We start from the raw sequence: 25,904 nt of genomic DNA on the forward strand, positions 1-25,904 counted from the left end.
TTTAGCGTTTAAGAAGTTTAGTTACCTCCAGTTGTTAACTTACTATTTTTCGATAAATTTGCCTTTCAAGATAGAATCGTTGCAATGGATCGCAAATCATCGCTCAAATTTATATATTTAGTATGAGATTGGCACCGAACCACCCTTGTATAGCACTAGTACCGATACCCCATTTAGCGTCTGGTATAGCCTTCCATTGGATATTATCGGATATCTAGTTTAGTATAGTTTCTTGTTTTGCGTCCTAGCCCAATGTTTTTTGTTTAAACTTACCGATGGACTGTTTCTGGGATTGGCTGCCACAAACTCCACCGACACTGTTTCGCCCTGCAAAACAAATATTATAATTGCAATAGATACCCGACTCATAATGTTTAAGCTAAACTGGACTCTTGCAACAAAGAGCTAGAGCCGAGATTACAGGCCGTCAATTTAACAGAGATTTTTCTTGGTATAGTTGCTTTTTTTCACATTACAGTTAGCAGGGTTTGCGTGAAGCTATAAAAAATGTTAAATACATGATCAGTTTTAGCATTCACGACCAAAAAGTTATTGTGTGCGTATTTGCTTGATAAACATGTAAACTTCGACATATAAAGGTTACTTTCGAAATACAAATTTTAAACAAATGTCAACGTTTTTTAAAATGTTTATTGTCACGATTACTCGATTAGTCTATCTAGGTTTTTGAACAGCGCAAACTCAATGTTTTTTCCAAAACGATAGCACTGCATTTTCAGCAAGATGAATTTAACATAACCCTTTACAGCGCAGGCGAGCCTCTTACCACTTTGTAGGAGTCCTTGGGCTGTACTATGACGTCACCCCTCGAGTATCCCCAACTGGTGCTGTCGTAAATGACGCCCGGAAGAAATGACATTAGGTCGCTCTTGATGTCCTTCGCCTCCGTTTCGTGATTCAGCGGTGTACCCTGGTCGAAAAAAATGCGTGAAATTGCGTTTCATAGCAGTAAGCTGCTTTCAGTTTAATAGTAGGAAATGTTTACTGTGTATTTTTTTCACAACTTTCGGGGTCGCGTCCCCCATTTATCAAAACTCTCAACCCCTGTTACCTAGCCACAGAGCCAACGGTCTTTCATTTTGACCATTTAAAAAGGATTTTACGTGTTAAGATCGTAGTGCTAAAATTACCCCTAGGGGTTATTTCTTATCGCGTGGTATCAGCTAAAAATGACCCCTAGGGGTTACAATAGGGTAAAAATTCGGTGGCAACACGCGATAAGAAAAAAGTATTAGAAATGTTCCCACCCTTTAAACGATAAACCACGACTGCGTCGGTTTATTTATAAAAAAGAAACGTATAGTCACTCGTTTAAGTCAAATCTAAAAAAAGACAAATAAACGATTCAAACTTGATTTTCAGATAAAGATAAAACTAAACATTCTTGCGCCTGACACTTAACTCACCTTGGATGCGGCCCTGGCCAGTTTCTTGTACTGCTGCACGTAAGCCTGGAGAGTGTGGGGACCGTATATGGTCGAAGCACCTTCGTATCGTTGTACCTGGCAATAGGAGAAGGCAATATTTTTACACATACTTTTAAAGCATAATGGTCGGAGGTTGTACTAAGACGAAGTAAGAACATGAAATCCTATACAGAAAGAGGTAGCATTTTGAACATTTCGAATATCTCTTCATTCATTTTCAACAAGATGCTCACATTTTAACATGATGTTTAAAATAATTAAACAGAAATTTGAAACGTTCAAAAAACTACCTATTTTTGTATGGACTTTAATATTTTTACGCATACCGTTGTTGACAAATCATAGGACAATATTTTAATTGATGCATTGTTTTGCACTTAATTTTTTGCTGCAAAAATTACACCTCTGCTGCCACAGAGATCGCCAAGGTAAAAACAGTTTTTGTTTTACTTGAATGATGAAAATGCAATCAATGCCAGCATAATTTATGGTGTTAGGTATTCTTTTTTTATTTAGCTTTACATTTTATGTCACAAAGCTTGTCGAAATCGTAAAACTCAAAACAGTGAACATACGTTTTCGAAGAAATCAAGCAGGCTAATACTTTATCGTTAATCTATGCAAATTATTTTCAGAGGCCTGTCAACAGATTTAGCGATAAGGTATATAAAATAAGGATACGCGAAAAAGAGTTTTAAGATATGCTTGACAAAATGTATACCGCCCGAAAAAAAAAAAAAATGATTTGCTTAATTTGCGATTGCGAGCAAGTATGTACAAATGCCGTCTTAAACTCACGTGATATTCCTCAAATGTTGCGATGTAGTCGGAGTAGGTGTTGGACAGACCGGCGATCACGGCTTCGAACTTCTCGTGCGGGTAAAGCTCGGCGTATGTCTGCGCAGAAAAAAATTGGAAACATTTGTTCTGGTATAGTCGAACAAGTTTTTGATCGAGTTTTTTTAAAGTTAAATCTTTATTTATTTTATAGTAAGGGGGGCATGGAGCAGTCTTCAGGGGACCACAAGCATTCATTATTTAAAGTATTAGCCAGTTAAACTAGAACATTGGGTTTTCATAGTTACTTCAGAGCAAAACATCGCCACACGGTTCGTTTATTTAGTTAAAGTTTGTTATTAAAGAGGTATTAATACTTGCAATAAAAAAGCTAGCGCAAAGCAGTAAGCACCTTTATTACTTAACGTGCCAAAACTTCTATTTTCGAGGGTGTGATGAAAGTTATATAATTGTCAAAATGTCCAAGCTCACCTGCAAGACAGCGTCCTTGATTCTTCGGCCGGACATCGTCGTAAATTCTCCCGGAAGTGCGGCGATGACCAGCTGACCGATCCGGATCAGTTGGGTGTCGACCACTTCCGGTTGCCACTCGTACGGCGAGTTCATCTAAGCGAGTGAAAAACGGGTTCACATCTATACTTTAAATGGGTCCAGCTATATTTTCCTACTAGGCCGAGTACCAAAAACTCAATCGGTTGCGAACTATAACATGATTTTCCATGTTTTTTGTAATTTTTTATGGGACGATTAAAAGCGAATTGTTATCACGTTACTTTTAAGTAAAAAAATTCCGCAAAATTTTCGACTATTTTATTGCTTTAGTATTGGCCGAGTTCAAATACTCGTGATGCTTGTGGCAAGAATGCGTACGAATAAACGTGGGTCGCGGGAGTACGGTCAATACTCGTGCAAATCCTTTGTACTTACTCATGGTCTCGTTCGAATTGCGGAAAACTAGGTACCTATAGTCAGGGCCGGATTAAGTGTATTGTAGTCCTAAGGCTGTTTACTAGAGAAGGGTCTAATTAGACAGCATACATGAAACGTTTTATTTATCTATACTCACATACAAAGCACATATTGACTCGAATCAGGCATTCGTTTTTAAGTAAAAACTGTAGCCTACTGTACTGGCACTGGGTCTGTATCACTATCAGGCTTACAAAATTAAACTTAAAAAGAGATTGAGGCCCAACTTTTTTCAGGGGATAAGGCTGGAGCCTTAGTAGCTTAATGGTTAATCCGGCACTGCCTATAGTCACCCTCGAGTCGCGTACGTACGATTTTCACGTGGAGTTTTAAGTACTTATGATAATCGTTTCGGACAAACACAGACAACAATTGTGTCAAGTCTGGGTACTGTTCATATTTTAGCCGAACCAAGTCAAAATACTGGCGATAAACGTGCAGAGTCCGCCCATAGTCACATCCCTACAAAAAAAACTGAATGCAGTGAACATACTAAATCCTCGCGCATCTTAGCAAATTAACGCCTCCTCCCCCCAAAATAAATATAAAATAAAAAATAAAATAAATCTTCTTCTTACCTCGCCGGTGTCGACCAGGATCGGCTTGGGGGCGTGGCACTCCTTCTGCGCTTGTGAGGGCGTGTGCAGAAAGTTGCGCACCACAGTCCAGAACTTGTTGCCGGTCTTGTCGCCCTGTCGGAAGTCGAAGGCGCCGGGCCCGTCGGTCGTGCCGGCCGCGAAACTGAAACCCATGGCCGGCTTGCACGTCTTGGCCGTGTGCGACGAATTCAAGTGGACCGTCTGGTTGGTCATGTCGATGTACTGGTGTACCACTTGTACCGGGCCTTTGAGAAGGTCGCGTGCGTTTTTGTAGAGCTCCTGCGAGGAATTGGGAACGATTGGTGAGTTTAGGGTTGTTTTGTGTTCGTCGATGGTGTGTGTACTGCTTTTTCTGAGCACTGTTCTGTGTCTTAGATGAAGCGGCTGATTTGTACCAACGAGTTCATTGATCCCTTAATAATTTTTTTTAAGTTTGTTCATCCCAGTTTATTCATTCCACTCGTTTCATTTAAATTTGTGCAAGTTTTGAGTATGTTTGTTCTAAGGGTTCATTTATCCATGTGCAAAATTTCGAGTTAACTTATCCTTGTGTACAAGTTTTAATTTCGTTTATCCTACGATTTTTTTTATCCTTGCATGAATTTTTGTCTTCATCTTCTTATTTAGGTTTGGTCAGTTGGGTAATTTTACTTTTATAAAAAAAAGTAATTTGACCATTATAAAATATTTAATTTGACCATTGGGTCATTGAGTGAGTTTACAGTTTTATACGAATAGGTCAATTCAAAAACGTACATTCCATGTGAATGTTTCGTATTTTTGAACTGAATTTTCGGCTGCTTTTTTATTGCTTGGCAGCGGAAACCGACAGGATAAGTCCAATCCCCAAGGAGCTTTCAGTCACGTAAAACCACTGGGCGGTGTCACCATTTTAAATGTAATTAAAATACAGATGGATTCCCAGAAGAGGGGTGCTAGTGTCAATAAAAAAGGCTTAAATTTAATATATAAAAATAAACTGTCAAACAAACGTTCTAAAATCTAGAGTGAAAAGACATATGCTCAGGTAAGGAGCTTTATTTTCCGACATATAACAAATCTAAATATGGTAAATCTTGTTAGCTACAAATACAATATTGGGATCGGAAGTAAATTTTAAGACTATAAGAACATCACTTTTATTTAAGTGATAAAATGATAAGTGTTTTATCGTCAACACGTTTAATTTCATTAAATTTTCCTTTAATTTACCTAAAATCGTCGTTAAACAGGTTCCTAGTGTTAGCTTACTGCTTAGCATTAAAAACATCAAGAACATTTTATTGATATTAAACTTGTTGACGATAGAACACTCGATACTTTATAATTTGATAAACTCAGGTTTTTGTGTTTAGATTTTAAAAGGATTGCGGCTTACCATCGCTTTGTCGAACTGGTTTCTGCCGATGATTTCGGTGCTTTCGAACATGTCTTTGCCCGGTCCCGAAGCGATGCAGTTCTGTACCTTCCCGTTGCAAGTGCTGTGCACGTGGTCGCAAGGTTCGCCTGCGTGAAGGCAAAAGTAACTTGCTGAGTGGCGATCTAGCGTTTATAAGTGGTGATTAACAATGCCGTATAATCGCATTTTGTTCTGTGGTACTGTTAAGATTAACAGTTAGCTTACAAAACCGCATTTTTATGTAAGTGCTTTATGACCGATTTAATTTTGTAATCAATCTATGACCTGCGGTCAAAGGTCACCTAGCACATGGTGCCTTGACATTGTAAGAGTCCTTACTGCAGTTGGTGTTACTACCTTGTAGCGGTAGGAGCTCATATTGTTAGTTACTTGTAAGCGTTTGGCAATGATGTTTAACTTACTGATTCTGTTTCTGTGTTATTAACATTGTTTTGTATTGATTCATTCGAAATAAGGAATCCACTTGTTTAGGCCTTCGTGTGTTTTAATAAATTGCTGTACGTGTACACTGATAAAGACTTCAGTATCGGATCGGATCCATTAGTTTTCAGCACGATAAAGGCGAGCAAAAATGATAAGTTTATAAATAAAAGTAATTTTAGAGCGTAATGGTTGGAGGCCGTAGTAAGACGTGATAAGAATATCAAGGCCCATACAGGAAGGTAATTTGATATCCTATAAAAAGCCAATTATGAGTCAGTAAATTGTTAACGCAGCATTTTTCAGTTTCTGTTGTGTTTATTTATCTTGATAATGAAGTTATTGTTAACAGACGGGACTTTTACCCTAGATATAGGATATTAGTATCGGACTTCAACAATAAGTTTTTGAACAACCCCGGTAATTATTATCTATTCACTGGTGGAATAGGTGCTTTGAGATTATATTTAATGCCTTTACCTATAACTGTGCTTTTTAAACGAATTACAAATAACAAGTGTTTTGAGCGATTAACTCTCTCCAGACATGTGCTGGCAGACCACCACAGTAATCATTATAATTGACTGTTGAAATTAGTTTACCTTGAGATTAGCAATCCAATACTTATGTTGCCTATATAGCTGTGTTTTCAAACAAATTACAAATAACAAGCGTTTCAAGCGATTAAGTCTCTTCACACATGTGCTGACCGCTTTCAATATACAAAACCTACCGGTGTCTATGCAGTGGGATGCTGATTACTTAGGTTAACTATAGCTGTGTTTTTCAAACAAATTACAAATAACAAGCGTTTCAAGCGATTAAGTCTCTTCACACATTTGCCAGCCACTTTAGATTTACCAAACCTACCTGTGTCGATGCAGTGGGGGCCCCTGGTGTTGGGGGAAACGTCTCCCTCGTTGCTTTGGGCGAAGGCGGCCACGAAATCGCTGTGGCCGGGAAGCGAACCCGGGTCCAACGCCTCCTCGAACAGCAGCTCGGCGTAACCTGCGCGATTTAAGAGTTGAAGTCTGTTTTGTTCGCGTGTATTGTGATTGATTTGGTTAATCGCAGCTCGAACGCAATAGTGAAATCTGAACTGTGGATTCGGAGCTGGATTTGGGACTCAACGGATCCGTTTTTTTGTCTTTCTTTTTTTTGACTTGACACTCGGCACTCGAGTAAGACTCGGTACTCGACTAATACTCGCGACTCCGTACTTGACTAAGGCTCGGCACTCGACGGATTCGTTTTTTTGCCTAGAGTACGACTTGGCAATCAACACTTGAGTAAGACTCGGTACTCGGCTGAGAATTGCGACTCGGCACTCGACACTCGAGTAAGATTAGAGTCCCAAGTTCGACTTACGCCGTAGCAAGTTCCGAACCTGTAACACTGTTAAGCGTAATGGTAGGATAGCATTTCTCTTATAACATTTTGTGGGGGGGGGTGAGTTTTATGACACCAAATACTAGTGGATTTCTGTATATCCACCACCCTGTGAGCAACTGGGGTAAATATGTTAGTTATCTATTTTATTATTTAGTTGGTTATCGATTTATAAACATATAACATGGAATACTTTTCATTTTATTACAAAAAGGAAAGGTACTATAGTATATTCAGTTTGCGGCTACTATGTGGTTAACGTAAGTCATTTGGGTTCAAATGCCATACAATCACAGTATTGTTTCGTTTTTAGTAAAACAGGGCTTACATAGGGGCCTTTATCAGAAAACAGAACTTGTCGTCACTTGAAAAGGGCAAACAACCTCTGCCGTGAAGAGTAGCGCAAGGCAAGAGTGCATTGCTTGGGTTTAAAATAGACGGCAGTGAACCTCAGGTAGTAAGCCGCATATACTCAGCTACACGCATCACGCTAACTGATACTCTACACACAGAGAGATCCCCGGGGAGAAGAGAATACGGTTTGGCGGCCTTCGTAACATTGGCGCAAGCTCTGTGGTTGGTTTAGAACTGAACACGCCTACGTGCGAGGCAATGAACTTCGGCATTCAAACAAATGGAAATTTAGCAAGCATAGCTGCGTTTGCTTTGCAGAGGTGAATTCCCTTTGAAACATACCCCAGCACTTGTTTTGCAGAGGGCAATTTGAAACATTTCCCAGCACTTGTTTTGCAGAGGGCAATTTGAAACATACCCCGGCACTTGTTTTGCAGAGGGCAATTTGAAACATTTCCCAGCACTTGTTTTGCAGAGGGCAATTTGAAACATACCCCGGCACTTGTTTTGCAGAGGGCTTCCCAACTAGTCGGTCGCGAAGCATTTCCAAAAGTTACAATTTTCTATTATATCGGGAAATAATTGCATTATCGTTACGCAACATGTATGCAACAATGTAACAAATACGTCACAATCCAATATGCAACCCCATTTTTGTATTAATAGTAAATTGCAGGTGTATGCATTGTTTCTTTTCTCATTAATTTGTTTTTTATTCGTTTGGTCGTATCTCATTGTGGTTCGCACAAAAAAACTTGCAATAAAAGTGGGTTGCGAACTGAAAAAGGCTGGAAGCACTACCCTGGAGCAGACCTCCTCAACCTGGGGGTTGTGGAACGAGTTTTAGGGGCCGCGAGGAGCAATAAAGAACCTTCCCACCAACTGCTACATGACATATTAATCATATATTGTCTTGTTCTCGATATGCGTACTTGAAAAGTAATTCAACAAACCGTTCCTAACCAAGGCGCACATCATTTTAACAAACGACACAGATTACAGTTACACTATAAATGTTCAGTTTATCACTTTAAAACGTCGGTGTTTAATGTATCACTATGAACGAACCGAAAATATTTAATAAACTAAAAGGGTCCGAGGCTTAAAAAGTTGGGAAGCCCTTTTTCTGAAGTGTCGAAAAGCAATCGCGCCAATTGGCCCCACGCACATGCGCAAAGAATGAATTAAATTATTTATCACTGAACAGTTGCAGTGCCGATCGGTAAAGACGTGCGCCATATGTTTGTGTGCATTGGCTATTTCGGACGCTTGACTGATAGTTAGTTAACTGGTCGGCCGTATTGCCCTTAAAGATAAGTGGATTGTATTTTCTTGTTTAAATGCCAAACTGCTTTGATTGATGAACTGATTGAGTGCGACAATGAGACGGGTCAATGCGCCCTTAACGTTAACTATTGGAAAACACATCTTGACAAAAACCCAATACACAATTAAATCAAGCAGTGCCAGAAAAAAGGCACTAATTGCGAGTAACTGGTCTGCTGTTAGAACATACTGCGGAAATGGCGCTGTAGATACGAACAACAGTCTAATGGACTATTAGATTACACTAGAAACACTGGTATACTTGGCCCCAAAACAAATGGACATTTTCCACGTACTTTTCGGAATTAGGGACAATCGTTGAGCATAATTGCCACTTATGGACTATTAATTATATTTCACTCAACGGTACACTTGAATTCAAAATACTGGGCATTGTCATGGAGGTTGATACCTATTGTAGTCTGTAGTTAAATGTGAAAAACGGGCTACAACAATTGGGCATTATTTGCGTACAGGTTGAACACAGTGCGTATGTTGGCTATTTAGATATTGGAAAGAGGTTAATGGACTGTCAAATTACACTTTAAAGCATTAGTACGCTGGACATTGTTGTGTAATTCAAGAAAAGCCTTCTCATGCAAAACAACCCAACTGAAGCAGTACAAGTATATGGGAATAATGGTGCGTGATTTGCGTTAAGGCACTGCTAACGTTTCTGTTTGAATATAAAAAAAATCCTAATGTAATGAGAGATTACCTTTTGTACATTGACCAGCTTGTACAAATCTAGTCGAAATTTAGTACTTAAAATGTCACTGGCTCCTCTGATCTAACAGACACATTAATGTTAGTTCTCGAAACATCTAATTTTTTTGGCATCTGTCTTTACCTTTGTTATCTCCGCTGATGAGAGAATTGGTGTTGTTCATACTGGTGCAATGCACGGCGAACCAGTTGATCATACCGATGCCTGTAAAAGTTAGAAAACACGCTTTTCATAAATAACGAAAATATAGAATTTTTCGATAGGAATCGAAATATCACAACTCGCTGGATAAAGTAATTAGGAAAACTTCGCTGATCATTGTGATCTTTACAAAACTAAACAGTTTTTTAAATTTAGTTTTAGCAGGATTAATACGTTTGTTCACAAGATTATTACGTGGAAGGTAAACGGTTATTTTATATTCGTTTTCACGGTTGGTAATTTCTATGCGTGGTTTAGATTCTTGCAAGTCGTACAAGCTAACACACACACAAGAAACACACACACCTTTGCCGTTCTCGTCCAAAAACTTCAACAGGGTCATTTGCGTGTCGACGTTGTAGGCGTATCTGAAAAAGCAAAAGCGACCGATTTAAAAGATAGGCGTACTTAAATATAGTTTTGCAGACATATACTGGAAACGAAAGCGGAAGTATGCGATGTTTTAGACAACTGCAAAGTCGGCGAAACAAGCGGGTATTTTAGACCGAAGCTGCGTATAAAGTTTGCATCCTTGTATTTCCTTGTATATGGAGCGACGATGAAAACTTTTAAGATGAAGCAACACACATTTTTAATGTTGTTTTTTTGTACGTTCTGTGGCCTTCACTACAAAAACTCACTGTATGAAAGGAAGCTTAACGAATCAGGAATGCTCATTAGTGACGGTCACTGCTATCAAAAACAGCCGAAATCAAGTCAAAGTAAGTTTCACGTAAATTTTGAAGGTGAAAAGCATTCGTTCCAAACCTAACTGTATTTCGCCGCCTCCTAATAGCGCATCTCAACTTGAGATTTAGCAACGCTTTCGAATGACATGGGTCGTTTTTTGAAAACAGACATTAACTGAAAGCCCGTGAAATTACGAAGCGACCGCGTTTGCCTGGTTAGTGGTTACATGGCAATCATGTTTACAAATCAACAAAACGTTTCCTGATACGGTTAGGAAGTTATTACGGATTTACAAAGCACAGTGCGACTACCACCTTCGGTACCTTCTCATGCGTTGATTACAAACTCACATCGACAGATTACAAACTCGCTTCCCGTAAAATGTACACTAATAATAAAAGAAAAAAGTTTCTCAGTTGCGAAAATACATCTCTTTTAAGCAAAAAAATATGACATGAACTCATTATAATTAAAAAAAAACATGGTTTCTTGCAAGTATTAGATCAATAGATTTATACATGTTTTTTTCATAAGGGTTTCAGCTGTAACATAATTAACATTTACCGCCTAAATTATTGATGTTTTATGTTCAATTTGTTTGTTTCCAGATATTTTTAATGCCCGCACAAACCTTCTATATTATTTCTACCCCAACGCACAATTGTGGGTCTTAATATGAAGCTTACACTGTTTAAAGGCAATAATTAAATAAAGCTTACATTTAGTTGGCCTGGCAAGATAAAAGTGTTTCATATTTGTTTTTTGTCTTTCGAAAAAAATTCGGAAACAATATTAAAAAAAAATAGAACAAAAAATCGGAAAGACTTTTTATTTCACTTTCATAATAACCAAACAAAAAAGGGAAACACTTTTTACACTATTTCAGTTCGTCTTAAATTTTTTTAGTGCGGACCCCCTAAACTTGAAGAATATGTTTGGTTCACGTGAACCAGGGACGACATGAGATTTTCAGGGATGACGTCATGAAACATGTGGACTTAAGAAACCTACTGTTATAGTCCAACAAATGTAAAACTGAAATAAAGTCTAAAAGGCGGCAAACTAGTTTTTTCATTAAACGACTTTCTTTTAAAAAAATTATTCTGTTTTTCAAATTTTACACCCAAGATTTTTATCAGGCCTTCATGGGCCCCCCAAAACTAATTCACGTACCCCAAAGGGGCCATCAACCCCAGTTAATGACCCTCGCACTATTTACATGTTCGCTGTTAAAATAATATACCGCTCCTCACCTATATAATAATAATATTAATTCGTTAAAAAACACCCCGAAATATTCGAAGACTTCGACGCCAAGACCAAAGATGTCGCCTTGACTTTAGAGCCCGGGACATCCCCGGGGAATGTGGTAAAGCGGAAAGCAAAACGTTTGAAAAAAGGTGAGAAAATTGTTGACTTTTACAATTATACTAATATACCGCGTCTCACCTTTTACGCTCGTCAGGAGGATTGTTGATGTAGGCCGAAGGACTCCGGTTGATGCTGGATCCGAGCAGCTCGCCCTTGCTCATGACGATGTGTCCGGGTGCGAGTCGGTCGTGGGCGATCCGGATGCTCTGGGAGGAAGAGCAGGAGGTAAAAATGTGGCGCCGATTTTGGCTCGGTTTTAAAACGAGTGTGCTTTTAAGGTAATCAAAATCGAGAAGTTCGCCGCAAGAGAACGCTGATTCGAATTGGAGTTGACTTGCTCTGATAATGACTTGACTGGGACTTTACTTGAGTAACTGATGACTTGGACTGGGACTTTTTGTTATTTTTTTGGAAAAGACTAATTTGGACTTAATTAATTCATTTTGTCAAAGTGGGCGTAATTAAAAAGTTTACCAAATGTGATTGAAAAAGTTTATGCAACTTACTAATCGGTTGCTTAAAAAAAAAACGTATAATGTAAAATTATGTCAGGCGCTTAAAAACCGATAATGTAAACTATATATATGGTCCTATATTCTTTCGGTTTTTAGATAACGTCACGTTTCAATTTTATCCATTTTGATATTTTAAGCATGGTAATGATGTCAATATGCATTACATCGGATGGCAAAACATTTTTGTCAAAAGTATAGGGTACCGTGAACAGATTAAATGTCTAAACATCTGACATTCCTACTTAAAAGGCAACCGTACCTCGACTATGCCGTCGACCATTGCCGTAAGGGTCTCAGGAATGTAGCCCATCGATGTGATTTGGAAAAGGACGTCTTGTAAGAATCCTGCGACCAAGAAAAATAAATAGTTAAATAATTAGTTAAGCAGAGAATCTGAAGTTTTGATGTTCACAGTGATTTCATTAACAAGGAAGTTCGCTGCAATGAGCAATGAGCATTGTATGACATATCGTAATTCAAACAGAGATTTTGAGATTAACCAACAAATAGTTACAGATCAGTAAACATCTTTAGAGATAATAGAAAAGGCGATTTTTCTTTCTCGCAAAAAATCGTTAGTTAAAAAAACAGGTCATCGGTCAAGCTTAACTTGCAATCAGTCAGCGTCAAACAAAAAGAGATTGACGAGAGGTCAGTTAAAAACGCTGTGTAAGCGTTCCAAACGTTAAAAACCTCGATTTGAAACAATGGCTTCGTATACGTTTTACTAAAAAAACGCAAAATCGTGTAGATTGTTATTAAGCTAACGTTGCCTAAAAAGTTATTGTCCCGAAAATCTCTACCAAACTTGGCCTTTAACAGCTTTCTATATTCATACGCAAAACAATTACGAACATTTTTCCTGTAACAAAAAATCTATTTTTTTAACTTGTCCGTTTTAATCTCCAAGTGGTGCCTCAGGAATATTTGCACTTCATAAAGGCAATTCTAATAATGACGAAGTCGTTTTTTTTTAAGAGGTTTTATGGGTCAGTTGAAATTGCTTATCCGTTTCAGGCAATAATAAACCTTAGAAAATGCACTGCAGTTTCACAGCAAGTACGAGCTGACACCAACAATATTGCTACCCCCTGAATTGCTGCAGGGGTCAATTTACCTGCAGGGGCGGAGTGGGTGTGCGTGCCGCTGATGCAAAGGTTCTCGGCATTGTAAATCTCTCCAAAGACTGCCTTAAGCTTCTTGATGACCTAAGAAAGCAAAAAAGAACACAGAGCGTTAAATCCGCATTCTTTCTACAGCAGTGGTGTGGTACTATACTGTAGATGGTGATTTTAGAAGGTTACAGTTGGTCCTTGGACAACGCTCTTAACCTGGAAAATTTGTGGTGACACTGTGTATGACAGGGCCATACCTTTTTTAGTCAGATGACGCGGGTGGTTAGTGGACACCGCCATTTAAAAATCGGCCCGCCAAACCTTAATCCTAGTAATCGGCATTTAATAGTACAGCGTTGTTTTCCTTATCCGAATTACATGTCCATTTTTTAAAGGTTCAGTAACCAATTAATCCAAGAGAATTTTTTAAAGAAAAGCAGCAAGGTACAAAATGCTAAAAAGATCACACAATGCGATTAATTACATTTATTTATCCTGTACAACTATCTAAACAAGCCCCGTTTGGCGACACATGGTGGTCCAAGTAGTTTCAGGGGTACATAAAATACTGTTCTTTGTGTAAAAACCCACTAAATGTGGCACAATAAATTAGAATAGAGAAAGTAAACCCATCCAAAAAACCTCAGTATATAGTAAGCCTTTATATTTTCCTGTACATAGCATTTTCAATTCTTTTCAGACTAATTAGGCCATTGCCCACTAAAAAGTAAGGCTTTATATACTTCTGTATATAGCATTTTTTAATTCTTTTCAGAATATTAGGCCATTATCCACCAAAAATTAAGGCTTTGAATACTTATGTATATAGCATTTATTAATGCTTTTCAGAATTTTAGGCCGTTACCCACTAAAAAATGCAAAAGATCTGTCGTGTAAATTGATTGAAAACTAAAGCCCGAAATTTAGGCAAAAAACGTGATAAATTAGGAGATCTGCGGTTTTAAGGCTCACAAGCTACACCCTGAAAAGTCGACATAAAAACGGCTCGATTGCACGACAGCGAAACCGACAGCAAAACGAGGCCATGCACTGCAGTCGTCGAACACGTACCTCGAGCTTGAGCAGCATGGAGCCCATGCACGCATCAATGTTGACAAACACAAAGCGTTTCTTGCCCGGCTGAGCCACGACGAAGGCGCGAGCGTACTGTCGGAAGTGGATGCCGCCCGCAACCTGATTCGGGTTTGCGTAGCCCATCTGAAAAAACACAAGAAGCGGCGTTACATATAGACGAATGCGTAGCGTATCACTGCTGACTGCTAGTTAGTTTTAAATCAGCACTTGGCTGTAAGTATTTCTTAACCTATGGGTAGCGACCTAAATTTGGACCGATGTTTGATTTGTTGGGTTGGCGACTGAAGTGGTTTTATATTGTTAATTTTTTTAGATTAGTTCTCAGCAGGATTTTTTTTCTTGCGACCTTAATCTTAATTTTCTCTACAATCCACAGTAATGATATTGTTTACTCTGCCGACGTAACCAAATCGCTTTGCCCACTCCCCTTGTTGAAATGTTCGTTGTCTACTCTATACGCTTCGCAACCGACAATAGATTTCCACCCCTGTGGACAGGCTGTGCGTTTGGGCCTTGTGCGTGTCAACGCAGAGCGGACATGAAATTGGCGCGCTACGTATTAGTTGCGTGTGTCGCCATATGCTGGGTTCGCCAGTGTCATACATCTGATGCGTTTTGAAGTGGCTGAAAGCATTTTGCGAACTACAACAGGGCCGCCAAATTAATTGCAAGCCTTTGATTTGCGCTGTAAACCTAAATGTTACAACTTGAATGGAATCGGGCAGAAAACTTGAGGACACTTTTTCTTCGAATTTAATCGATGTCGTTCTATTTTGTTTTGTCGGTTAAAAGTGAATTAGGCGACCGAGTAGATGTAAAAGCCGACATTATGCGGACAATAGCAGACACATTATTTTCAGTTACTTTAAAAAACGAAATGTTTTAATTTGAATTGGGCGAGGTTGACAACTTAGCTACACTTTTTTCGAATCTAATCGATATCGTTCTATTTTGTTTTGTCGGTTAAAAGTAAATTAGGCGACCGTGTAGATGTAAAAGCCGACACTATAGGTGTGCAATAGCAAACTTATCATTATCAGTAACTAGGTAAAACGAAACGACGAAAACACGACACTCTATATCGTTTGTTATAATCTTGCCTTAAAAAAGTGGCGCTCGCTGTGTATTTGACCATGATTGCGAACAAGCCATTAGTTAAAGGCGAAATCTAGCTTTATCCATGAAATATAGGATCTTCTTTAGGCTTTGATGTTTTACCTTGAATACTGTCAATTATAGCACGCAATCATTGGACACAAACGCCTTCCAGTCCCGTGTCCACGACCCAACGCATTATCATGCGATGCATATCAAGGCATACTACTACGAGAGTCGCAAAACCCCAGTCCAAGACGGTCGGCATGCAATTATTATATTAGGCACTCTATTAGTCACTGGTTATTTATGTACAGATGCATATGAGCGGGTAATGGACGCTTCCCAGTCGGGCGCTTGATGGAACTGCGGCTTGACGCTTGACGGGAGGAAGTGGTTTTAAGGCTCTGGCTTATAAGAGGAGGCAATGCGCCGCTTCGACAAAACTTATTTCTATATTAAGTGCCTTCCGTTGGCGCCTTGCTTTCTGAGAAGCTGTTTTATTGCCGACTGATTGCGTTAACCTTTTTGAGGGTTGTGAACAAGTCATTTTGAAATGACTTAAATTCCAGTCAAGTCATTCGTAAATTAACTTAAGTTCAAGTCAAGTCTTTTTGACTAAATAACAAGTCAAGTCTCAGCCGAGTCATAATTAGAGTAAAGACTATAAAGTAGCGCACAGCCTTACAGTTCCAAATGTTCGTTGTAAACGTACATTGGCATTTCGATCAGTGCCAATCAAGGAAATGCGAGTGTCACAGCACAGTGAATTATTGCCGGTTGGTAAAGAAGACTTTATTCGATGATTTGTCAAACAACCTATCTTCTTGCTAAAAGCGCATTTTTACTGGATTTTAATAGATTTTCTGTAATAGTTAATTTAACACGGAATTTTAATCTACCGTAGACGTATGACGACAAATGCGTCATTTGGTTTCGGGTATTTAGAGATTATATAGTTCATATAAATCAAAAATCCTATTAAATCTCCACAAAAGGACAATCATAACGTATAAGTGAACGCAAAGTCACAATATCCCAGTCGTGACGCGTTTATAACGATTCTTATCACTTATATACGCTCAGGCTCGGCCAAACCAAACAGATTACCGCGCGTAGTATCCAAACCGAACCAAGCTTATTGAGCAAACAATGACGTAATGGTGTGACCAAAACTTCCTCAAACGTATAAAAGCACTTATATGTGCCAGGCGATTTTACCCCCTTCATATACATAAGATCCAGAAATTAACAGGTACTACTTTTACTTGTTGAATAGTGATGTATAACTAAATAATGCACTGGTGTTTTTAGGCAACCGCAGTTACAATCCATAATGTAAAAATGGTTTATTTATGGTCTATGTCGCTTTTGAACCTAATGCGTTTCCTGGTGTGTCGTAACCAAAAAAGTTCTTAAAAACGGTGATTACTGCAGGGAGGTTTACGAAAAACTTTTTGAAAAAAAATGCTTAGCGTCCGAAAAAAAAAAGTTTAAAAAGCGATGGTGTAATGTGGTAACTAAAAAAATTGAGAAAATTAACGACGTATTCTGTCGCAACAGAAACAAGTTTGTAAAGCTCCGTAGTAGTCTTGCTTATCTTGGGCAAACCGCAACATATTTTAGGATCTTGTTCGACATGAAGTCCACTTCCCAGGAATAAGAACGAACGGTCGCTCGATCCCACAAATAAGCCGTATAAAGCAACACGGGGGTGTTTCGACAAGCACGCGGCCCACTTATAAACGACGGGGAGTTCAATCCTATGTACAGTTGTCATAACACGACTAAACATGTAGCCGTGTTTCCCTTTGCTGTAAGTTTGTGTAGTAAAATTTTCTTCACGCACACTTTTGGAATCAGAATACTGAATTCATACTTATCAATAAATTTGAAAGAAGTGTATACTGTGATTGTTTTATAAAAACATGTTAAAAAGATGAGTTTTTTAGAATGAGTTGAAATATATATTTCCCTTTTTCACCTTTTTGTTAAACAGCATGAATATTCAATTTAATCAGAAGCAAGATTATTTCTTTAAAATTGGAATGTCTGCGGTGGGAGATTGGGTTTACACACAAGTTTTACCACCAGGACAAGTTTATTAATATTGGAAAAAGCACAAGACACGGAGAAGCCATGCGAATTAAACATGAATTTGTTGGTAATGTGGTGAATTTGCGTGTTATTTTCAATAGTTTTTTTTCTAATTTATTTCTGGGTCGGCTAATGTTTATGTTCATATGAAAATGTATCAGATCAACACTGTCTGTAGCCCTAATCTGAGCGCATGTATAGTGAAAATGAAAATGCTTGATTTTTTATCTTTAATAAACCTAAATAAATTTGGACCAAATGGTGTCTTTCGAAAGTAGGTGGTACGCAACGACAGTGAAGAGCCACTAGTTGGTACGCGACCGGAGTTTGAAAACTACTGTTGTAAACGGCAGGCATTACCCAACTCCGCTTTCTGGTAAGGAGAAAATAATTCCGGGAACTTACCATGTTGGCGTCTGCTGCTGGTCCGGTGATATCGGCACGTCCTACTCCGACTCGGTAGTTGGCTTTCTCGTCTGCGAACAAAACACACAAGATTATTTCTCGTCCGTAATCCCGTTCATTTGTTGTTTGGTATTGTGGCGGATAAACGCGAAACCCTAAATTGCTGTTAAGTTGTTTATTGTTGCGTGCGCGTTTCTTATTTACCGCTGTAAGTGCGCCGAATCGGTTTTAAATTTAAAAATGTTCCTCATTTATGATCAAACCGTTCTGCAAATCGAAACTTCTTATAAGAAATAATGAAAAATATTTACTAAGAATAATTATAAATGACTTTCTCTGCAAGTGTGCAGGGCTCTGTTGTAACCCAGTCAAAGTAACTTGGGTTATATATTAATTCGTCCTTTATATCACTTTCTAATTTTTTAGAATTCTACTTGGATTGAATAGCAATTGTTCTGCTGGATTTCAATGCCCTTTCTGATAAATCGTCGCTATCTGACATGTGTTTTATCTCGCCTCTTTTGTTCGTTTCGTTGCGCCCTTTTAAATATTTATATCAATAAATTCAAAAACAATATTAGAGAATTCAATTTCATTTCTGTATATCCGGTGGGTTATTAATACCGACCACAAAGACGATAAATGTCTGCGCTCCTTTTTATGGCGGCGATGCTTTCGAGCAAAACTGATGGTTAAAATACAAAGATACACTTTACCCAAGTTAGAAGTATGTAGATTGATATAATTAATGAATTGCAGAGCCAAAAAGGTCGAGTAAGTCGACATCATCTTGATTAAGACGTTTCGATGCGAGCTTGTGTCAGTTTCAGTTAATGTTAATCAAGATGATGTCGATCTACTCGGCCTTTTTGCTTTGTAATTTATTATCAAGCTACATTATAGATCCGTGCATAGTGTACCCTAGAAGTATGTACTTCTTAAAAAATAACACCTTTAATGCATATAAAAACCTAATTTGTAAAATTAGAAAACAATTCTTCGAAAATGTTTCTGGCTTTTTTCGGGCAAAGTTCGTACTTTCGAGGTATACGTTCAACAAAAGAAAAATACTGTGCTCTTCAATCTACATTTTTCCGTTATTCAATTGAAAACGATGTTCGCCGGGTTTCGCGTTGGTCTTTGTATGACGCACGTGCGACGATGAATCGTTTAAAAAAACCGCACTTAACTCTCCACCAAGAAAAGGGTTAAGTTCTCAGAAAACCAAATGCAACTTTAAAAAAACGAATATACATAAGAATTGGGCTTCGGCGGAGCGCCATCAATTGATTTCGAGCGAGTAAGACAGGCACCCGAAAATCAAACAGGGCACATTCAATAACGAGGACCAGATGGCACTCAACACAATGCGGCGGCTGCCATATCATAATGTGGCCGGGGATAATTGGAGCGGACAAATCGAGGTCGGGCGGTTCCAGGGAGGCCGACTTGGCCAGACACGTCCGCTTCTGTTCAGGGGTCGGCAAGTGCGCAAATCTACACTTTTGTTGAAGCTGTGTTTATTTTTTTCGTTATTTTACAAGGGCTGGTATACGCCAGTGTTGTAATGACTTAAGTATACAGTTTTACAACAGACTGCAACTCATCGCAGTTGGAGTACCACGAGTTCTTAGTTGGAGTATCACGAGTTCTTTGTCAATTGTTTAGCCATTGACTGGAAATCCCTCATCTTTTCTTAATTACGAAGATACTCATTAAGCATACTCACAGGGAGTCTCGCGTAGCAACAAAGGGCGCTCAAAGATCACGGGATTACTTGTGCACACCCCAGAAGCCGGTTTGTCGGTACATTTCAACTGATCACGACCGTAAGTGCTGCTAAGCACGGACAACATAGTGACCACCACCACCAGTGACCACGCAAAACGTTTGGACGACATTGCATTAAAACTCAAACTTTTCGTTGCCTCAAAATGTTTTCTATGCTTGGTTGGAAACTGTATTTTACGCCTCTCTTTTGTTCAAAAGCTAATGAGCAAAACAATTTTGTTTTGGTCTAAAGTACTGATGTCAGTGTGACGACGCTTGTCAGCTGTTTTTGTTGTTGCAACCGCGGCGCACATTCATCCGTGAAATTCGTATATTTAGAAAATCGCAATGCGAACATTTCGTGTGGGCAGGAAGCACGTTGTTGTAAAGCGACAACGTCAATGTTGCGTGGGTCGGACACTTTTGCAGGCCCCGACAACAAGCCTGCTGCAAAGCACAAAAACGTTTTGCGACCGTCACAGATAAACTGACTTAAGCGCATTGTGGCTTTGGCGAAGTTCGCAGTGGAGCAACAATGTTTGATTAACGAAACAAATATGTTTGATTGTCGAAACAAAACTGTTTGATTGTCGAAACAAAAATGTTTGATTGTTTGAAAAAGGTCAGGTGTTCGGTACAAATGAAGAAGTAGCTCACTTTGAAGCCATTTTTTTAATTTGTGGCGTTCTTTTAAAACTTTATCAAATAAAAGTTATGTTTCTTTGGGTGATAGAGCGAACAGTACAACGCCATTTTTGAGCGAACAGTACAACGCCATTTTTTTAAACAAAATTCGAGCTCGAGATGTGATGGCCAAAATCAGATCCAGTTACACCGTTTGAAGTCTTTGCGCAGTTAATAAGAGGGACTACAAAAAATTTGGCAAACTAAGAGACAGTGACACAAGCTACAATGAGTATATAGGTTTCGCTGTTCAAAATAACTTACTGTTGGCTAAAAGTGAGTATGTTTGAACGTCAAAGAAATTACCCTCCTTGAAGCGGAACAAGGTCTGGTTTTTCAACGGTTTTTGAAAGCTACAATTTAGCAGCTTTGTATTTACTTTAGGCGCAACCCGTAAAAAAGCGCATTGACTGCAAAAAATAGGTAAATCACGTTTTTACTCAGCCAACAGAGCTTCCTGGTCCAATATACGTGTCCTCTGTTTAGCGGCCGCAAGTTAAACACTCGACTCAGGCGCCCCGGTCGCTATCGAGAAAAGCGGAGTAAATGAGAAAGAGAGAGAAAGAGTGAAACAATGGCGATGACGGAATCCCCAAAACCGTACAAGGCTTTGCCGCCTTCATTGAAGCGATTGGTCGACGCCAACAATTGAGGAGGGCAGCTGTACAATGCTGGCGACTCTATTGAATCGATCGCGTATACAACTTAACACGGCTGATAGGCCCCGGGTCGGTTTCCTATTGACTTGCGACGGAAACACGGGGGGTATATTCTTAGGAGCACGTGACCTGGAATTACATCCACGTGCTTGTTTAACTGGCGGAAGTGGCTCGTGACTGGCAACAAGTCCACGTCAAACATACGTACATGTAATTGCTTATAGACGCTTTGTTAAGCTAGGTGTAGCGCAATAATTAACTGGATCGTTTCGCGAAAAGGGTTATTAAAAAGTGGTGCACTGCATTTCAAAATAAAACTGTTTTAATAATAACACTTTTTTTGAACGTCGGACTCATGACAGGAAAGCATAGAAACGCATAGAACGCACAGAACGCACCAACTAACCGAGATTTCCAAATGTGAGCTGTACGTGTTCGGACAATAAATGTGAACGGTTGATTCCAAAGCAATTTGGAACGATAAGGTTTTCTATTTCATCCAAATTTTCATGCGTTAATTTTACCAGAAATGCTCGTGTTTATACAGCAACGTCGGCTACCTTTGCCAGCAGCAAAAATCTTGCCACCAATCCACTTTTGCACACCTGCACAGGCCACCCAATATTTCAAATGGGCACCTACGGTCGCGCGACGCCGGGCGTTTATCAGATTACCGTACGGCGGAATTTCGCTTTCGGGAAAGTTGCTAAATATGGAGGGGCATAGAAGAGAGAATGACTCAAGGCTGGGATCCGCGTATGGCTCTGTCGAGAGCCGGCGACAATGAATTATTCACGCCGGGAAACGCCCTGGACCAGACAAAGCAAATACGAGCGAAGGGAACAAGAGGAGGTCAGAATATGAGGTGAAAAGTAAACTCTTGGTCGGGGACGCTAGGATTTTCTATGGAGATTTGGATTTGCATTACGCGTGCGAAGCTGTGACCCTGCATTTTTGCGTGAGTAATCAGTAGTCAACAGTCATGCGTGAATAATAAACAGAAAAACACCAGCATTGGTAACCTGGGTTAGTAGAATTACTGGCAAGTGCCAAACAGGTTTAGTAAACGTAGAACAACGGTTACCATCAAACAGAGGTATGTTACATTTAAATCTTGTTAAATTTTTTAACTTTATTTATATTTTTTTTTCAAAGTTTTCAAAATTAATAGCCTGGAGATTGGGTTTGGACGAACAAATAACATGGCTGCAAAACAAAAACACATGGTCGCCGGCATTTTTCCGTGACTCATTGACATACCGTAGCAACTTCATTGTGAAAAATGCCGGGGCGATTAGCAGTGATTAACACAATAACGGGCGGTTGATGAATCTCCGAAATTCCACGCCGTCGAGAAAAACAGATTACTAAAAAATCCACAGCGCTCACTCACTCTGAGGTGCACTTGTCGCGAGAGGCGACGGCATTACGTCACCGCCACAACAATCGCGCCACTCGCGTCATGCGTCATCGCGCACAAGAGGTCACGTGGGCCGGAGAGCGGCATTGTGGCGCGGTCGATCGTACGAGGAATCCTGGCCAATCGGAAGGCCGCATCGACCGGCGCTTAACGCCAAGGGATGTGGGTGCGAGTTTTTCTTGTGGAAAAATTGGGGTCTGAACCCGTATCGGTGAGCGAGCGAGCGGTTTTGAGCGAAATTAATATGTTATCGGGCTAACTGAAAATATCGAGCGTAAAACACAATACACTGTACGGGGGCTTTTTGCCGGGTACCCAAATTGCCCTTTCTTTTTTGTTATGTTTGGCGTGAATTGAGCACGCTAAGCTAACAGACGAGTTTGGGAGCCGATTGCATTCTAGTCGTTTTCCGCCAAGATTTTTGGCGGCCATTTTCTGCCATAATCGGACCGGAGATGTCATCTGGCGTTAATACTTTTCGTCACAATGACTTTTGGCGTATATATTTGGCAAATTTCGAAAAATAAAATCGCGTGTTTCATTGGCGGCCGAACGTGAAGGAATATAATAAGTAAGTAAGTTTTACTTGACACGCATAAGGATGAGCACAAATAACCAATTGTTGAACGAAAAAATTTAACTGAACGCAGTCGGCGGTTGACTCAGCCTTAAAATCAGGCGAGTTGAGCATTTATATAAAAAACACGAGTAAAAAAAACGCTAGCTTTCTAATATCAAAGACAGCAACTGTTAGAGTTAAAAAATCGATAAGTAAAAAGCTTGATTGTTTTTTTACTCATCTAGTTGGGTGTACGACTGTACGTTCAACCCGCATTCCCTTGTGTTCTTTGAGAATTCGGTACCACCACAGCGTGTCGCGTAAACGGGTCACTGACCTCGTATAACCGGCGTCCTGTGTGTACGCCTTATGGACACAGGGGCATTTAAACCCTGGTTTATCGCTTTCACAAAAGGAAGGAGACCGCGGGCGACTGGCATTTTTTCAAATAAGCTCATTATAACGAAGCTGAAGTGATTTTGTTTGCAAAAACAATATTCCTACAAGATAAATTATTTCCTGTATTTTGCGATCCCAATCGACTATTTCCTTTTGCCTACCTACAAAACGCAATCGTAAAGAAATCTGTCAGTATCACCCTAATTAAGTTTAAGCTAAATAAAACGTACTAGCGTCATATACAAAAGCGTATATAGGAAATGTAATCCGTCGCGATAAGCACATTAAAAAGCTCAAGCCGTTATGCTACGGATGACGATGACGTATAGTTTTCTCTCAAGACCATTTCGACCAATCATAACGGCGCAAACGGGGCCGGCAAGAAGGTCACGCCTCGGTGGGCAACAGCCATTTCGTCGCAATGGGCCCGGAGGTATCGAAAGCCGGCGCATTGTGACGTCACAATTGGTCGGTTTTTAAAGCCGCTTAGATTAGACACGCTGTGTCGAATGAATGTGTCCAATGCGACACAACGATGCGCATAAAATGGGAAAATGTGTCAAAGCGCGATTAAATCCTTTACCGTTAAGAAATCCTTGTTTTGCAGCTGACTGGTTATGTGAATTTCCATCAGTTGTCTTCGCAGCATAGCTCTGGTGGTTATTTTCTAACGTTTGCCCTTTGTCATCTGTAGTTGTATTATTAGGATCTCAAATAGTGGAGCTTTGAGCAGTGAAACAAACGACACGTGTATAAACGTCCCGGCCAAGGGTGCGAATCAAATGCTAAAATAGTTCTAAAAAAAAACATTAACAAGCAACCTCAAAGATTCAGCTTTGAAACTGCCCTGGGAAAACTTGACAAAACTTTGGAACTTTACATTAATGTTTAATCGCCCCCGTTGCACATCATTTTGAAGACAAAAAAACGCCTTCTGTTAACCAGAATTTCAAAAAGTGCCAACCAATATGGAAATACCACGGTATTGAGGCACAAAATGTTTTTCTCGAGTGGCCATCGTAGTCTCCGACCGAATTGAACCGCGGAATTTGCGAACGGAATGTGCCGAATAACGATGTCTGAAGAATGCACACAAGAACAATTGAGAGACAACCAACAATCGCTCAAGTAAGACATTTCAAGGATTTTCACAGAAGAGCGATTTTACGGCCAATTCGTAAGGCGAACTTCGCGCTTTCCGAAAGGTCACGGACGCCGACTTAAAAGTATGACGGTCATGGTTGCGAAAAGCGAACGGTAAGGTTAAGAACGAGTTACTTGCGGCACTTAGCGTTTGTCTCGCGCCATTGGATTTGCTTTGCGCCTAAGCTTGCGTTGCCAAGTATGAAAAGACACACAGCTTGTGTGTTCGAGTGAGTGGTATTGTTCGTTTGTGTATTTCTGTATGATTCTGTGTGTATATGTGTATTTCTGTATGATTCTGTGTGTATATGTGTATTTCTGTATGATTCTGTGTGTATATGTGTATTTCTGTATGATTCTGTGTGTATATGTGTATTTCTGTATGATTCTGTGTGTATATGTGTATTTCTGTATGATTCTGTGTGTATATGTGTGTTTCTGTGTGTTCGTTTGTGTTCGTGTGTTTCGGGTTGGTTGGTTTGCCTCGTACAACGAACAAGTGTAGGTTTGCATCACACAACGAACAAATGTGTTTACATTCTTTATTAAATAGTTTCACAATAAATGTGTTAGCAAAAATACTTGAGGTCGTTTTTTACGTCGGGTTAGATTGACTTGAAGTTTCGCAGGCATCCATATCAGCTACGTAATTTAGCAACAATGTGCCAAAAAACTCATAGTTTTTAAACCAAAAATAAATTAAACTAGGAACAACTCATTTAATATTTTGCGCCAACAGTACACAGTACAAAACGGGCGAAAAAAAAAAGGAATTTAAAAACATGACGAACGAACGTCACGGCTGAATTTAGTCCGGCCTAGCAGCGTACTATAATACAGTTGGCACACAAAACCTTTAACACCACCGTGACCGCCGATACAAAAAAGGTATGCGGCGAGTGGGCCATTAAACTTTGGTTTGCATCAATTTTTCCGCCCATATGTGTTCAATTTCGAGATATGTTCATACGTGACCATAATCGCGTTCTGGCGTTAAGAAATCGCGCTTTGAAGCGCGTCTGTCAGCCAACAGAAATAAACAAAATCGTAGGGTGTCTTACAAAGGAAACAGGTAGTTATAAAAACCTTCGTGCTTAGTGCTGCAGCGACTGACGCCCGGCAATAAACCAGTCAAAAAAACATTGGTCGTTTTGAAATGACAGCTATAATGAATCCTTAAACAATAATATTAAGCGACATTTGGTCAGTAGATTTTCGGTGTGAAATGCTAAAAAT

General features: G+C 39.5%; 1 protein-coding gene across 1 annotated transcript in view; it reads right to left on the reverse strand.

The window, feature by feature from the left end:
- LOC146164765 (putative neutral ceramidase C) overlaps positions 1 to 25,904 on the reverse strand; it is a 37,938-nt gene that overhangs the window by 1,867 nt on the left and 10,167 nt on the right. The window contains exons 6-20 of the mRNA XM_083380818.1: positions 18,035 to 18,105; positions 14,414 to 14,560; positions 13,345 to 13,435; positions 12,487 to 12,572; positions 11,791 to 11,918; positions 9,958 to 10,019; positions 9,574 to 9,654; positions 6,525 to 6,662; positions 5,193 to 5,320; positions 3,794 to 4,093; positions 2,718 to 2,852; positions 2,247 to 2,345; positions 1,428 to 1,523; positions 788 to 931; positions 274 to 327 (exon numbers count right to left, since the gene is read on the reverse strand). Of these exons, the coding sequence (XP_083236944.1) occupies positions 274 to 327; positions 788 to 931; positions 1,428 to 1,523; positions 2,247 to 2,345; positions 2,718 to 2,852; positions 3,794 to 4,093; positions 5,193 to 5,320; positions 6,525 to 6,662; positions 9,574 to 9,654; positions 9,958 to 10,019; positions 11,791 to 11,918; positions 12,487 to 12,572; positions 13,345 to 13,435; positions 14,414 to 14,560; positions 18,035 to 18,105 (1,760 nt within the window). The remainder of the gene's footprint in view (positions 1 to 273; positions 328 to 787; positions 932 to 1,427; positions 1,524 to 2,246; positions 2,346 to 2,717; positions 2,853 to 3,793; positions 4,094 to 5,192; positions 5,321 to 6,524; positions 6,663 to 9,573; positions 9,655 to 9,957; positions 10,020 to 11,790; positions 11,919 to 12,486; positions 12,573 to 13,344; positions 13,436 to 14,413; positions 14,561 to 18,034; positions 18,106 to 25,904) is intronic.

The sequence above is a fragment of the Ascidiella aspersa genome, chromosome 2 (assembly GCF_963924565.1).
Source record: "Ascidiella aspersa chromosome 2, kaAscAspe10.2, whole genome shotgun sequence".
NCBI lineage: Eukaryota > Metazoa > Chordata > Ascidiacea > Phlebobranchia > Ascidiidae > Ascidiella > Ascidiella aspersa.